Source organism: Eulemur rufifrons, chromosome 30, assembly GCF_041146395.1.
Source record: "Eulemur rufifrons isolate Redbay chromosome 30, OSU_ERuf_1, whole genome shotgun sequence".
NCBI classification, from domain to species: Eukaryota; Metazoa; Chordata; class Mammalia; order Primates; family Lemuridae; genus Eulemur; species Eulemur rufifrons.
The window spans coordinates 134,866,410-134,879,192 of NC_091012.1; the positions used below are offsets into that span (position 1 = coordinate 134,866,410).

At 44.5% G+C, this 12,783-nt stretch overlaps 1 protein-coding gene across 2 annotated transcripts in view; it reads right to left on the reverse strand.

Moving 5' to 3' along the window:
• The window catches only part of PRPS2 (phosphoribosyl pyrophosphate synthetase 2), a 32,152-nt gene extending 20,732 nt beyond the window's left edge, over window positions 1–11,420 (reverse strand). The window contains exons 1-2 of one of the 2 annotated variants that reach the window (XM_069463171.1): window positions 11,195–11,420; window positions 3,690–3,873 (exon numbers count right to left, since the gene is read on the reverse strand). In XM_069463171.1, the coding sequence (XP_069319272.1) occupies window positions 3,690–3,873; window positions 11,195–11,316 (306 nt within the window). In that variant the 5' untranslated portion in view covers window positions 11,317–11,420. Of the gene's footprint in view, window positions 1–3,678; window positions 3,874–11,194 lie in introns of both variants that reach the window. The other variant, XM_069463172.1, reaches the window with a different exon arrangement.
• Window positions 11,421–12,783: the final 1,363 nt, after the last annotated feature.

Here is a 12,783-nt window from a genome sequence, read left to right on the forward strand (position 1 = left end):
GCCACCAGGAGCTGGAGGAGGCAAGAAACTACCCTCCCCCAGGGCCTCCAGAGAGAGCGCCATTCTGCCAACACCTTGATTTTGGACTTCTGGCCTCCAGATCTGTAAGAGAACGTATTTCTGCTGTTTTAAGCCACCCAGTTTGTGGTCATTTGTTGCAGCAGCACTAAGAAACTAATACACCCCGCTGTGATTCCTTCTTTCCTCTCCCTGTTCTCTAATAACAAGCCACACGGCTTCCTAGGCCACAACACAGGCTGTCTCTTGGCTGTCAGCACAATCTTGCCCCTGTGTGTTGATGATGAAAGTCTAACCTCTTCCAGCAGCAGTTAAGCTCGGAGAGTCGTGGAATTGTCTGACTGAGGTAAAAAACTAAAAGCAGCTACCAAGTTGTTACCAAGAAACAAACTTACAGCAAAGTGATTAAAGAAAGGGTGGAAGGAGGCTGGGCGCGGTGGCTCACGCCTGTAATCCTAGTACTCTGGGAGGCCGAGGCAGGAGGATCGCTCGAGGTCAGGAGTTCGAGACCAGCCTGAGCAAGAGTGAGACCCCCGTCTCTACTAAAAATAGAGGGAAATTAGCTGGACAACTAAATATAGAAAAATTAGCCGGGCATAGTGGTACATGCCTGTAGTCCCAGCTACTTGGGAGGCTGAGGCAGGAGGAGGATTGCTTGAGCCCAGGAGTCTGAGGTTGCTGTGAGCTAGGCTGATGCCATGGCACTCTAGCCTGGGTGACAGAGCAGCGAGACTCTGTCTCAAAAAAAAAAAAAAAAAAAAAAAGAAAAGGTGGAAGGAAGAAAAGAAACACACGTTCACAATGGGCCAAAGCAAAAAAACACATCTAAGGGTCTAACGATAGGAAAACTGGTAATAGCTAGTCAGACAATGCAGTTCCACAAAACAGTTAAAGCCACTAGGGTTTTCAGAAATCTGTAGGGCTCTTCTTGTTAGCACAATAGCTGGGGGCACTGCTGGCAACTAGGGGACAGAGGCCAAAGTGCCAGTACACCCTCGGCCATGCAAGGGGTGGGGACAGACAGTGCTGGTTTCTCCATATTACAAAGGCTTCATTATGAATAAAAATAAGAAAAAAAATTTGAAATACAATTTTGGGGAAAAAAGTTACTGCAAATCGGATATATGCACACAGAAAATGTTGCGGGGTCTCAACATTCGTATCAGTTCAAGATGAACTTGGGGTGACAAATCACTCAACAGTGGGGAAGGGGCCATGAAATGATAAAAAGAACAATTTACTAAAGAAGATGTAATCTATCAAATATTTTAGAGCCAAAAACAAAACACAAAACTTACTGGAAGTGAAAGAACTTGATTAAAAATACAGCCACAGTGAGAAACCTCTTGCCACATGGAAGAGAAATCGTGACAGAAAATTAGCTCCTTTATGACATGGACAAGAAAACACACAGATGGGAGGAATAGCTAAAACAACAGATTATACTGACAGGACAAAATTAAAAAATTGAAATTTAGCAGCTAAAAATATTAATACAGACAAAACTTTAGAATCAAGTTTAAAATAAAAGAAGCTGTATAAATACCAAGTGGGAGGACATGGCTCCACGGTGGCATATGCGACCTAAGGTTTTGGCTGCACAAGCTCAAGTTTAAGTCACAAAATGACAGACAGACAGACAGACAGACAGACACACACACACACACACACACACACACAAAAGACTCTAATGCAGGGGTTAGCAAACTGTGGCCCATGGGCCAAATCTGGCCAGACACTTGTTTTGGTACTGTTTATGAGCTAATGGTGGCTTTTCCATGTTTAAATGGTTGAAAAAAATCAAAAGAATCATATTTCATGGCACGTACGATAATGATATAATATTCACATTTCAGCATCCATAAATAGTTTTATTGGAATACAACCATGCCTGTTGATTTACGTATTGTCTGTCACTGTTTCTGAGGTACAACCAAGTTGAGTAGTTGCAGCAGAGACTATACATCCATTTACAGAAAAAGTATGCTGACCCTTCTAATATAGGGTAAATCATATCACAACTGTTGGATGGAGTTCTGGAGATCAAAGTTTAAGTGAGAAATTAACTGACTAGCCACCATCGACACAGGGAATGGAAGCTGAACCTGAAGAAGCTGAGATTAAAATTCAGGGGGACCAGGTGCGGTGGCTCACACTTGTAATCCTAGCACTCTGGGAGGCTAAAGCGGGAGGCTCACTTGAGCTCAGGAGTTCAAGACCAGCCTGAGCAAGAGCAAGACCCTGTCTCTACAAAAAATAGAAAAATTAGCCGGGCATGGTGGTGTGTGCCTGTAGTCTTAGCTACTCAGGAGGCTGAGGCAGGAGGATCACTTGAACCCAGGAGTTTGAGGTTGCAGTGAGCTACGATGACACCATTGCACTCCAGCCAGGGCAACAAAGCGAGACTCTGTCTCAAAAAAAAAAAAAAAAAAAAAAAAATTCATGGGGACCTGGGTAAATGAATTCAAATTTATAAAGAGATTTTTCTCCAGATATTAGGGAATCTTGTGTGCTGTTTCAGAAATTTGCATTGTTTCAGAAATGAATTATAGAGATCACAGTATATTGGGGAAAACCTTTCTCACAATTAGTTACCAAATCCCAAAACAGCAGTGTGTCTTTTAAACTGGCAGGATTCATGCCAAGCCTTATTGAACATCTACTTGTAAGATATAGAGCAGACAATGGCTTGGAGTTGATCCCAGTAGTAGGTCAAATGGTATCCCCCTGAAACTCATGTCCACCCACAACTTCAGCACGCAAGCTCATTTTGGAAACACCTTTGCAGATGTAACCAAGGTGAAGATCAAGATGAGATCATTCTGGATAGGGTAGGCCTGAAATGCAATGACAGTATCTTTATAAGAGACACAGGGAAGAGGCCATGTGAAGACAGAGGCAGAGACCGGAGTAATGCGGCTGCAAGCCAAGGAATGCCAGAAGACACCAGAAGCTGGAAGAGGTGAGAAGCATCCTCCCTGAGAGCCTTCAGAGGGAGTGTGACCCTGCCCACACTTGATTTCAGACTTCTGGCCTCTGGGGCTATGAGGGAATAAATTCCTGCTCTTTGAAGCCACCCAGTTTATTTAATTTGTTACAGCAGCCCTAGAAAACAAATACAATCTCTTTAAAGTTCCCCAATTTTGGGAGAATTGTAGATTCACACGCAGTTGTAAGGACCAACACAGAGATCCTGTGGACCAAAGACTCAGGGACTCCCCATGGTAACGTCTTGCAAGACTATAGCACAATATCACCACCAAGACACTGCCATTGATCGACACAGTCCAGTGATCTGATTCAGATGTTCCCCAGTTGAACTTGTACTCCTTGAGGGGGTGTGTCTGTGTGCGTGTGGTGCGTGTGTATTTAGTTCCATCCACCACAACAAAGACAGACAACATATAACAATTCCATCACAAGAAGGGCAATAAAGGTATTTTAATAATCCATAAAAGTGCCTCACCTATTTCTATATATTTATAAATATTAACATTAGAGTCAGTTCAAAGACAAATCTTTAAAAAAAAAAAAAGGTAAGGAAGTATATTTACTCGATCATTAAAAGAAAAAGCCAACATTTTCCAGATATTCTAATCAAAGGGATATGTGAGTGAAAAAAGTTAACAGTGACCAGACCAGGTTTCAAAGGCAGGACACATCTCTCCTACCTTGTCCTTTTTATCTTGTCTAGCGTATGGAAAACACGGGATCACAGCTGTCACCCTGGACGATGACGCAATCTTGCAGGCATTGATCATGATGAGGAGTTCCATCAGGTTGTCATTAATTTCTCCACAGCCACTCTGGATGATGTAGACATCTTCCCCTCTCACACTTTCACCAATCTCCACGCTAGGAAAAGAAAAAGGCCAGTGATTACTATTAAAGCATATTTGTGTCTTGGGGGTCCCTGAGACCATCCCCGGTTTGATGATCACCAAGACAGCTCACAGGATTCCGCATACAGCTGCTCTCATCGCTATGATTTATTGCAGGGAAAAAACACATAGCAAAGCCAGCTAAGGGAAAAGCTGCATGGGGCAAAGTTGGGCACAGCTTCCAAGAGTCCTCCCCCAGGGGATACTAATGTCCCCAGGAGTGGGCTGTGAGAACATGTGTGAAATGCTGTCTACCAGGGAAGCTCCTTAGAGGCTCAACATCCAGGGTTTTTATTGGGGGGTGGTCACGTTGGCATCAACTATCAGGTACCAAAATGCCAGACTTGTAGGCATTCAGCATAAACCACATCATCAGCTGTTGGACAGTACACAGTGAGCCATTCTTACCAGGGACCGGCGGGAACCCTTCACAATCTAAGTTCCCAGAGGCAAGCCAAGAGCTAACTTTGCAAGCACGCCCTTTTAAATCTCAGTCCTGCTATATTAATTCTTCTGTAAAATACTATATTTAATTTTAGTTTTTTATTCTTATTAAAGTTATACATGCACATTGCTTAAAAAATTCATTCTGTGAGACTTATAACAGACAAGACAGTCCAGAGGCAACCAATTTCAACTCTTGATATGTCTTTTAGATATTTTCCTTCAATTCTCTAGCTAGTATGTATGTATTGCTGTGTCTTGATTTTTCATTTTAGGCATCATGTATTGACTTCTCACTATGGAAGATGAGGATTTAAGTCTATTTCCTCTCAGTCCCATCACCTGCATGCACCCTTCCCACCTCACCATCATGCCAATATAGAGCAATATTCAAACGAAAGATTGCCTCATCTTAACTGTGTAAGTGCTGCTCAGAGCTCAGACATGTGTAACAGTAAACTTAAACCAATGTTTATATTTTCCTTTCATGCACAACTTTTCTTTTTATTGTCCTGGGAGGTAATTATCTTACCTTTTTATCTGTTGAGTTTTCTAAGTACTGAATCCAGATTCCACCCTAAGCACTTCACTAACAATCTAAAATGTCCCAAGGTCAGAGGCCTCAAGTACCATCTGCATGTCACTGTCCTGAAGATGTCCCTCCCAGGGGTGGCTGGCCTGGGTGATCTTTCTGCCTGCGCACAGCTGCCAGCCGGGGATTCCCTTCACCTCTCTCCTGAGCTTGATTTCCCATTTTCTGTATCCTCTTTCTTGGTGTACTTCCTTGTTTTGCTGGTTGGCATCCTTCTGTAGCTTCTTGAGAAAGAGTAAATAGGAGCTAATTTTTTGAGAAATGCATGTCTGAAAATTTCTGTATTTCCAGGTATAGAATTGTGGATGTTCCACATGACAGGGCCAGCCCATCCCTGGTATTTGCCTTTTGTGAGAAGAAAAGCAAAATAGTTTGCTCAACAAGGTCCTTCACAGAGCACTGTATCAGAACCAAGAATATGGCTAGCTCTGCTATGGGCTTGTTTTGAACAGGCAAATTTATTCCAATGATTGATATAATTGGAACAATTTGAGTATAACATGAATTTTGCATTTTCTTATGCATGACTCTTATCCTGAGATGAGAATGTGGAAAACTGCATTGCGGCCAGCTGAATGGAGCCACTTAGAAATACGAAAACATACACACCTGTACACCTCTTGAGGGCAATGAGCCATATTCATTCACATTTGGTGTCACGACTTTCCGGGTGATTTCAGAGAACCCTCCTTCTATCACTGCACAGTAACTCAAAAGGTGCAACCTCCTGAAACTCCCTTCCACAAGCAAATTGCAGGTATTTTTCAATGGAAAGTGCCACATTTGTTGTAGTATTTATGTATTTTTTTAAACATACAATACACGTAGAAGTGTTTTGCCATTTTTACAGTTTGAGTACCCTTAATCTCAAAATCTGAAATTTGAAATGCTCCAAAATTGGAAGGTTTTTGAATGCCAACATTTTTCCTTTGATGTTCGAAGGAAATGCTCATTGGAGCATTTTGTATTTCAGGTTTTTGGATTTGGGATATTCAACCAGTAAGCACAATGCAATTATTCTAAAATCCAAAAAAAATCTGAAATATAAAACACTTCTGGTCCCAAGCATTTCTGATAAGGGACACTCAACCTGTATTGTATTCTCATGTTTTTTTATGTGTCACTGAGGAAGTTTTTGAATGTGTGCCTCAACCCCAGTTTTCTCCTAAGCCCCATGGTTTTTAATTGCATGATTTTGCATAGTATGGCAATTTTTAGGAATACGTATGTCACATTACAGCAGAACTGGCTGTAAATGTATTCATCCAAAAATGAAATACAATGAATCCTATTTTAAAATTACAAGTGAGGCACATGAACAATCACCCTTCTCCCTTTTCTATCAGATACCCAATAAAATTTGTTCTACTAAAAAAGCCAATTATAGCTAACAAAAATTTAAAAACAAATCAACATTTAAGAGACCATGTAGTAGTCTATCAGAATCAACAGAAGCTTAAACCCAACTTCAAGTAGACTAATGAGAAGATAAAAATGAAGTTTTTCAAGTTGGCATGTTCTGAAAATCAGTTTTGATAACATCCGGTCATGTTCTTGCATGCTCTCTACTATGGATGAAAATAGGTACAATGTCAACCTCTCAGGATGAGAGACAGAAAGAGTTCAGTGTGCTCCCTCCATTTCAAGTTCTAAGGAGCTAAATGTAACTCCTTTCTGAATATTACATCAACCATGGATGAACTTAATTTGGAAACTACCATGGCTTGAATATGTCCCCCAAAGTTCATGTGTTGGAAATGTATTTATTTATTTATTTAGAGATAGAGTATCACTCTGTTGCCAGGCTAGAGTGCCGTGGCATCAGCCTAGCTCACAGCAACCTCCAACTCCTGGGCTCAAGCAATCCTTCTGCCTCAGCCTCCCGAGTAGCTGGGGCTACAGGCATGCACCACCATGCCTGGCTAATTTTATATATATATATATTTTTAGTTGTCCAGCTAATTTTTTTCTATTTTTAGTAGAGACGGGGTCTCGCTCTTGCTCAGGCTGGTCTCGAACTCCTGATCTCAAACGATCCGCCCGCCTTGGCCTCCCAGAGTGCTATGATTACAGGCGTGAGCCACTGTGCCCGGCCATATGTTGGAAATTTAATCTCCAGTGTAACAGTGTTGAGAGGTAAGACCTTTAAGAGGTGATTAGATCTCACAGGCTCTGCCCTCATGAATGGATTAATATCGTTATTGTGGGAGTGGGTTTGGTACATAAGCAAGTTCGGCCTTCTCTTGCTCTCTTGAATATGCTGTTTTGTCCTTCCACCCTTTGGCCATGGGATGACCACAGTAAGAAGGTCCTTGCCAGATGACAGCCTCTCAGTCTTAGACTTCCTAGCCCCCAGAACTGTGAGAAATAAATTCCTGTTGTTCATAAATGACCCAGTCTCAGTTATTCTGTTATAGCAGCACAAAATGGACTAAGACGGAAATCATGTACAGTATCATGTAGCTCAGGGGTCAACAAAGTACAGTGCACAGCCTGTTTTCATGTGGTCTGTGGGCTAAGAATAGTGTGGTAGGCAGAACAATGCCCCCCAAAGATGGCTAAGTCCTAATCCTTTGAATATGTTCATTTACATGGCAAAGGGGAAGTAAGTCTGTAGATGAAATTAAGTTTGCTAATCAGATAACCTCAACACAGGGAGATTGTCCTAGATTATTTAAATTGGCCCAATGTAATCATAAAGGTCCTTAAAAATGGAAGGAGACAAGAAGTAACAGTCAGAGAAAGAGATGTGATGACTGAAGTGGGGACAGAGAGACTTTGTTGCTGGCTTTGAAGGTGGAAGAGGGGGCCAACAGTGAAGGAATGTGGGCTGCCTCTAGAAACTGGAAAAGGCAAGGGAACGGATTCTTCTCTAGAGCCTCAGAAGGAAATGCAGCCCTTCTAAGCTATGACAGACTTCCAACTTACAGACCTGTAAGATACAGCAGCAACACAGACTACACGTGGCCAGCAATGCCTAAAATATTTATGATCTGGCCCTTTAGAGAAAAACTTTGCCAACTCCTGGTCTCATGACTGTTTATCCCACAAGATCAGATTCTTTGGCCTGTTTTTCCTCAGGACCTCAATCCTCATATGACTAGCAAGTCCAAGGGAGGACAGAGAGTACCATCACCATGGCAACATTTTTTCCAAAGCTAGTCCTGCTTCTACTCAAAAAGATGATCATAACTATCTTTATTCTAGGTTTTTATAAAACTGTAGATAGAAGGCAGCATTCATTTGCCGTTCAGCCAGAGGATCTTTACTGACCCCCAAATAAGACGGCTGAAGAGTATAAGTGACTCAACAATGAATGAGTATGGTAATTAAAAGATAGTCACAGACCCTTTAACACTTTTCCCATCAAGAAGTGGGTCTAGTCCCCTGTCCTCAAATCTGGGGGGACTTGTGCTTGACCAACAGAATGTGACAGAAGTGATGATGCACCAACTTCCAAGCCCAGGCTTTAATAGACTGGTAGCTTCCACTTCCTGTCTTTTGGAACACTGGCTCTTAGAACTCAGCTTCCATGCTGTAAGGAAGCTCAAGCAGCCCAGGGAGAGGTCCAGGGGAAGAGGAGCTAAGGTTCCCAACCAAGTTTGCAGGCAAAAGCTAGTACCAACTTACCAGCCATGTGAATGAGACATCTTTGAAGCGGATCCTCCACCCCAGTTAGCCACCCCAGCTGCCATCACATGGGGCAGAAAAAAGCCTTCTTTGCTGAGCCCTGCCCAAACTGGAGATATGGGAGCCAAATAAGTAATTATTATTTTAAGCCACTAAGTTCTGGGGTGATTTGTTACACAACAATAGATAACCAGAACCTTCAGTTTCACAGTACAGCTAATAACTCAGCCAGCAGGTTAACTGACCAGGGTAAATGTTAAACAGACTTCCAGACACCATCATCAATGCTGTCCTAAGACATCATCATGGGATTTCCATGGTCTATAGTAAAGATGAAGCAGACCTCTCTCCCTGCATATCTGAAATGATGTAGAGAGAAGAAGGTAAAATCAGGAGGCTCTACATCTGATTAAGTAGTGTATAAAAAATGTGAAATGGGAGGACTGACGACCAGGAGACGGCAAACCAGATTTCTGGTCCTGGCTCAAGGAGAGATTCAGACAGGGGTCCTTTACATGAATTGAATCAATTTTCTCTTCCTTTTGCCCTTCAGTTTTGTCATCTCTGGGACCATACAGTAAAAACTGGATTACTAGCACAGTACCTGGTCTGGAGATGACCGTCTGTAAAAATCAACCTCTGTACCTGTACAGTTCATGGAAAAGAGAAAAGTTAGGAAGTTAACTTTTTATATTCTCCATATTAAAAACATAAAATGTAACTATACAAGCAATTCCCAGACTTCACACTGAGTGGGTTTTGAAACCTCATGACTCTAATTATCAAGTGATGGTTATAATACTCAAAACCAAATAAAAATGAGTCTGCTTTATATTTAAAACAAACATATAAACAATCATATTTCAATGTCTGAGTTTCGTCCAACAGCACATACAGTATTTCTAGCAGAAATCCAACACTGACTTAGCAATAGACTGATCTAGATGAACCCATGCTATTTAGCAAAGGGTTGTGGTGCACTGAGAATATGGAAGGACAACATATTTGCTTTCAAAATCCACTTTATCCAGAAATTTCTCCTTTACTTATATGACAACACCTTCTTAAGAGAAACTATTATTCTTCTTGTGTTCTTAAAGCCAGTAAAACTTGAACAGGACTGGCAAAATATTGCAACATTCAAACCTAGTTCTATCCTTCTCCAGAGCCCTAGACCATCCTCCCAGACTTATTAAACTCTGCGAAGTGGAATTCTTTAGCCAAAGTTCTCTCATCAGTAATACTATCTGCCACTTACTTCTTCACTTATATTATCAGAGCCATGTAACTGAAATTTGCCATCCTGAAGAAATCACATAAGATTCACATATCCTTTTTACTCACCAAGAAATAGCATCTTGGCCATCAGCATGAATTCACTAAGAAATTTTTGCTTAACCCAAAGTCACCAAGATTTTCTCCTATGCTTTCTTCTAGAAATTTTAGTTTTAGATTTTACATCTAGGTCTATGACCCATTTCAAGTTAATTTTTGTAAACGGTGGAAAGTATGGATGGAAAGAAGTTCATTTTTTTGCATATGTTATCCAACTGTTCCAGCACCATTTCTTGAAAATGTTGGTTGAATTGGATCTTTGCCAAAGATAAAAAAAAAAAATGATCAGTAACAGTGCCAGACATTTGAGGGAGAAGGGGAAAAATGAGACCAACTTGAAATTAGTCAAAGAGCTTTGAGGACTCAGGCAGGTGGAGAAAGGAGCCCCTCAGCCCAGGTTCTGAGAAGGGCCACCGCCTGAGGGCACTGAGCAGAGGAGACCATTTCTCCTGGACTTGAGAAAGGGGTAGAAGTTACACTCGAATCATGGCCTTGCTGCTGGACACAGCAGAGTCCCAGAACCACAAAGAGACTGAAAAGCCATCATCTTTGAAACAGCCAAAGTAGGGGAAGCACAGAGGAGCCCAGCACGTGCGCCCTGGGGTTCTCACACTCTTTCAAACGTTTGCACAACTGCAACCTCTGGATTGCTTAGTGGTTTGCACCCTGCCTGCTCAGGAAAGTCACCTGGACAACTGTAAAAATCCTGATCCTCAGCCGGTTGGATCAGACCCTCTGGGGACAGGCCCAGAAAGCAGCGTTTGAACAGTCCCCAGGTAAAGCCGGTATGCAGCCAGGGCTAGGGACGTGGTTGTAACCTTTGACAGCACGCACCGACCTGGGGTTCATCCCTGCAGGGACGCAGAACTGGGACCATCAGACCCAGGGGCGGCCCTCCACCGCTCGGGGCACCGATGCGGTTCCCGCCGGCTGCGCCCACTCTCTCCCGGACGGTCTGTGACCTCCCAGATGTCGCCCTTCCGGGCTAGAGACGTCAGGCCAGGTGGCGCCGCGAGGAAGCCAGGAGCACCTTGGGACCGCCGGGTCGCCGTGGTCCCAGGAGGCCCGGGCGCCAGGGGCACAGCCGGATCGCGCACGGGGACTCGCGGGCGCCCCTCCTCGGCTTCTCCCCCGGCGCGAGCGCCGTGGCGCGGAGGCCGCGTTGCCGCCGTCCCGCCCCGGAAGGGGGAGCGTGGTGGCCACCGAGGTGCCCCGGGCAGGCGACGGGCCCCGGCCCAGCCCCACAGCCGCGCGCCCAGCCCCCTCCCCCGCCCGGCCGCCGGCGCAGACCCACCTGGTCTCTTGGTTGCTGAACTTCTTGGTGACCACCTTGCCCAGCTCCAGGCCCAGGCGGTCGGCCACGCGCTGGGACAGGTCCTGGTGCGAGCTGCCGCTGAAGAGCACGATGTTGGGCATGGCGGGGCGCTGGGCTCTGAGGGGCGCACGGCGGAGGCGAGGCGGCGGCAGAGGCGATGGCGACAGGCACAGCGACAGCAACGCGGACGGCGGCTGGGGCTGGAGCGGGAAAGCACGGCAGCTAAACCTAGGGAAGGGGAGGAGCGCACGGGGAGGAGCCGGGGGAGGAGCCGGAGGAGGAGCCGGAGGAGCCGCTGGGGGTGCTGCCCGCGCAACCGGGCGGCAGCTTGGGAAGCCCTGGGTGGTCCTGAAGCACTGAGGTGTCCTCGCTCAGTGGGAGAGCTGCAAGCCCCATTCTTGACCTTTCTGACCTGCCTAGCAAGGGAGAGCGAATGAACCAAGACTAACTCGGCACAGAGGGAGAGCGCAGGAAGGGGCGATGGAGGCGCCTCTCAGCCAGGAGCAACGCCCCCGAAACCCGGAACGCCCCAAGCCCAGTGCGGCGGCCGACTGGTGTTCAACTACGGCAAGGGTTTGCGAACTACAGCCCTGCCCCGTGGGCCAGATCAGCAGAGATGTCTGTTTCGTGAACGTTTGAGGTTTATGTGATGGTAGCATACACCACCCTTGAACTCCAGTTAAACATCACCCTTAAACCCCAGTTAAAAGACATAGTCCCCTCAAAAGAATTCCTTTTCTCTCATTAGTAGATGTGTTACAAATACTTATACTCAAATATTAATATATTTTGGGTTATGTCAATAAGAATATTGTGAAAATTTTGTTTTCTCTCTTGTTATGTAAGTACCTACATAATATCTTTTGCTTCTTTGCCTACAAAGGCTGAAATATTGACCATCTAGTCCTTAACAGTTAAAATTTGCTGATCCCTGAACTACGGAGTTGTCCTGTGTTTTTGAAAAATCCAGCAATGCCAGCCACCATCTGAGCCTTGACCACAAGTGGAGAGGAAGGGTTGTTCTTGGTGGCCTGTCGGATCAAACCAAGTCTCCCCAGATTCCTCATTTTTAGGTAGATGTGGTGGTCCTTGGACCAGCTTCCTAACCTCCCACCTTTCTCAAAGGCCTGATCCCAGAAACACAAACTGCCCCAGACAGTCACCCTGGCTCAGTCCCTCCATATCCCTGGAGTCAGGTCCTCCTTCCCCACCTCTTGTGCTAGAAACCAGCAAAAAGGTTTTTCCAAGAAACCAATGCAGTACCAGGACCAACCTCTGGACACAAACCAACTGTAGGGGAAAGGAATGCATTCCATTTCCATGGAGGGCTGGGAGTGTAGCCGTCACTGCTTACAGTTTCCTACTCCTCAATGAGGATAGATTCAACAAGATAGATAAATGGCTAGGTTTTATTAATACTAACGTTTGCCAAGAATTGGCTCTTCATCAACAGTGAAGCCCACTTGTAGTTGAGTTGTAGCCTACCCTAACCAACTTCATATTATTGGGATTTGGGAGATTATTTGGGTTATTAATATCATTGGGAATTTCATCTGGGTCCTTGTACT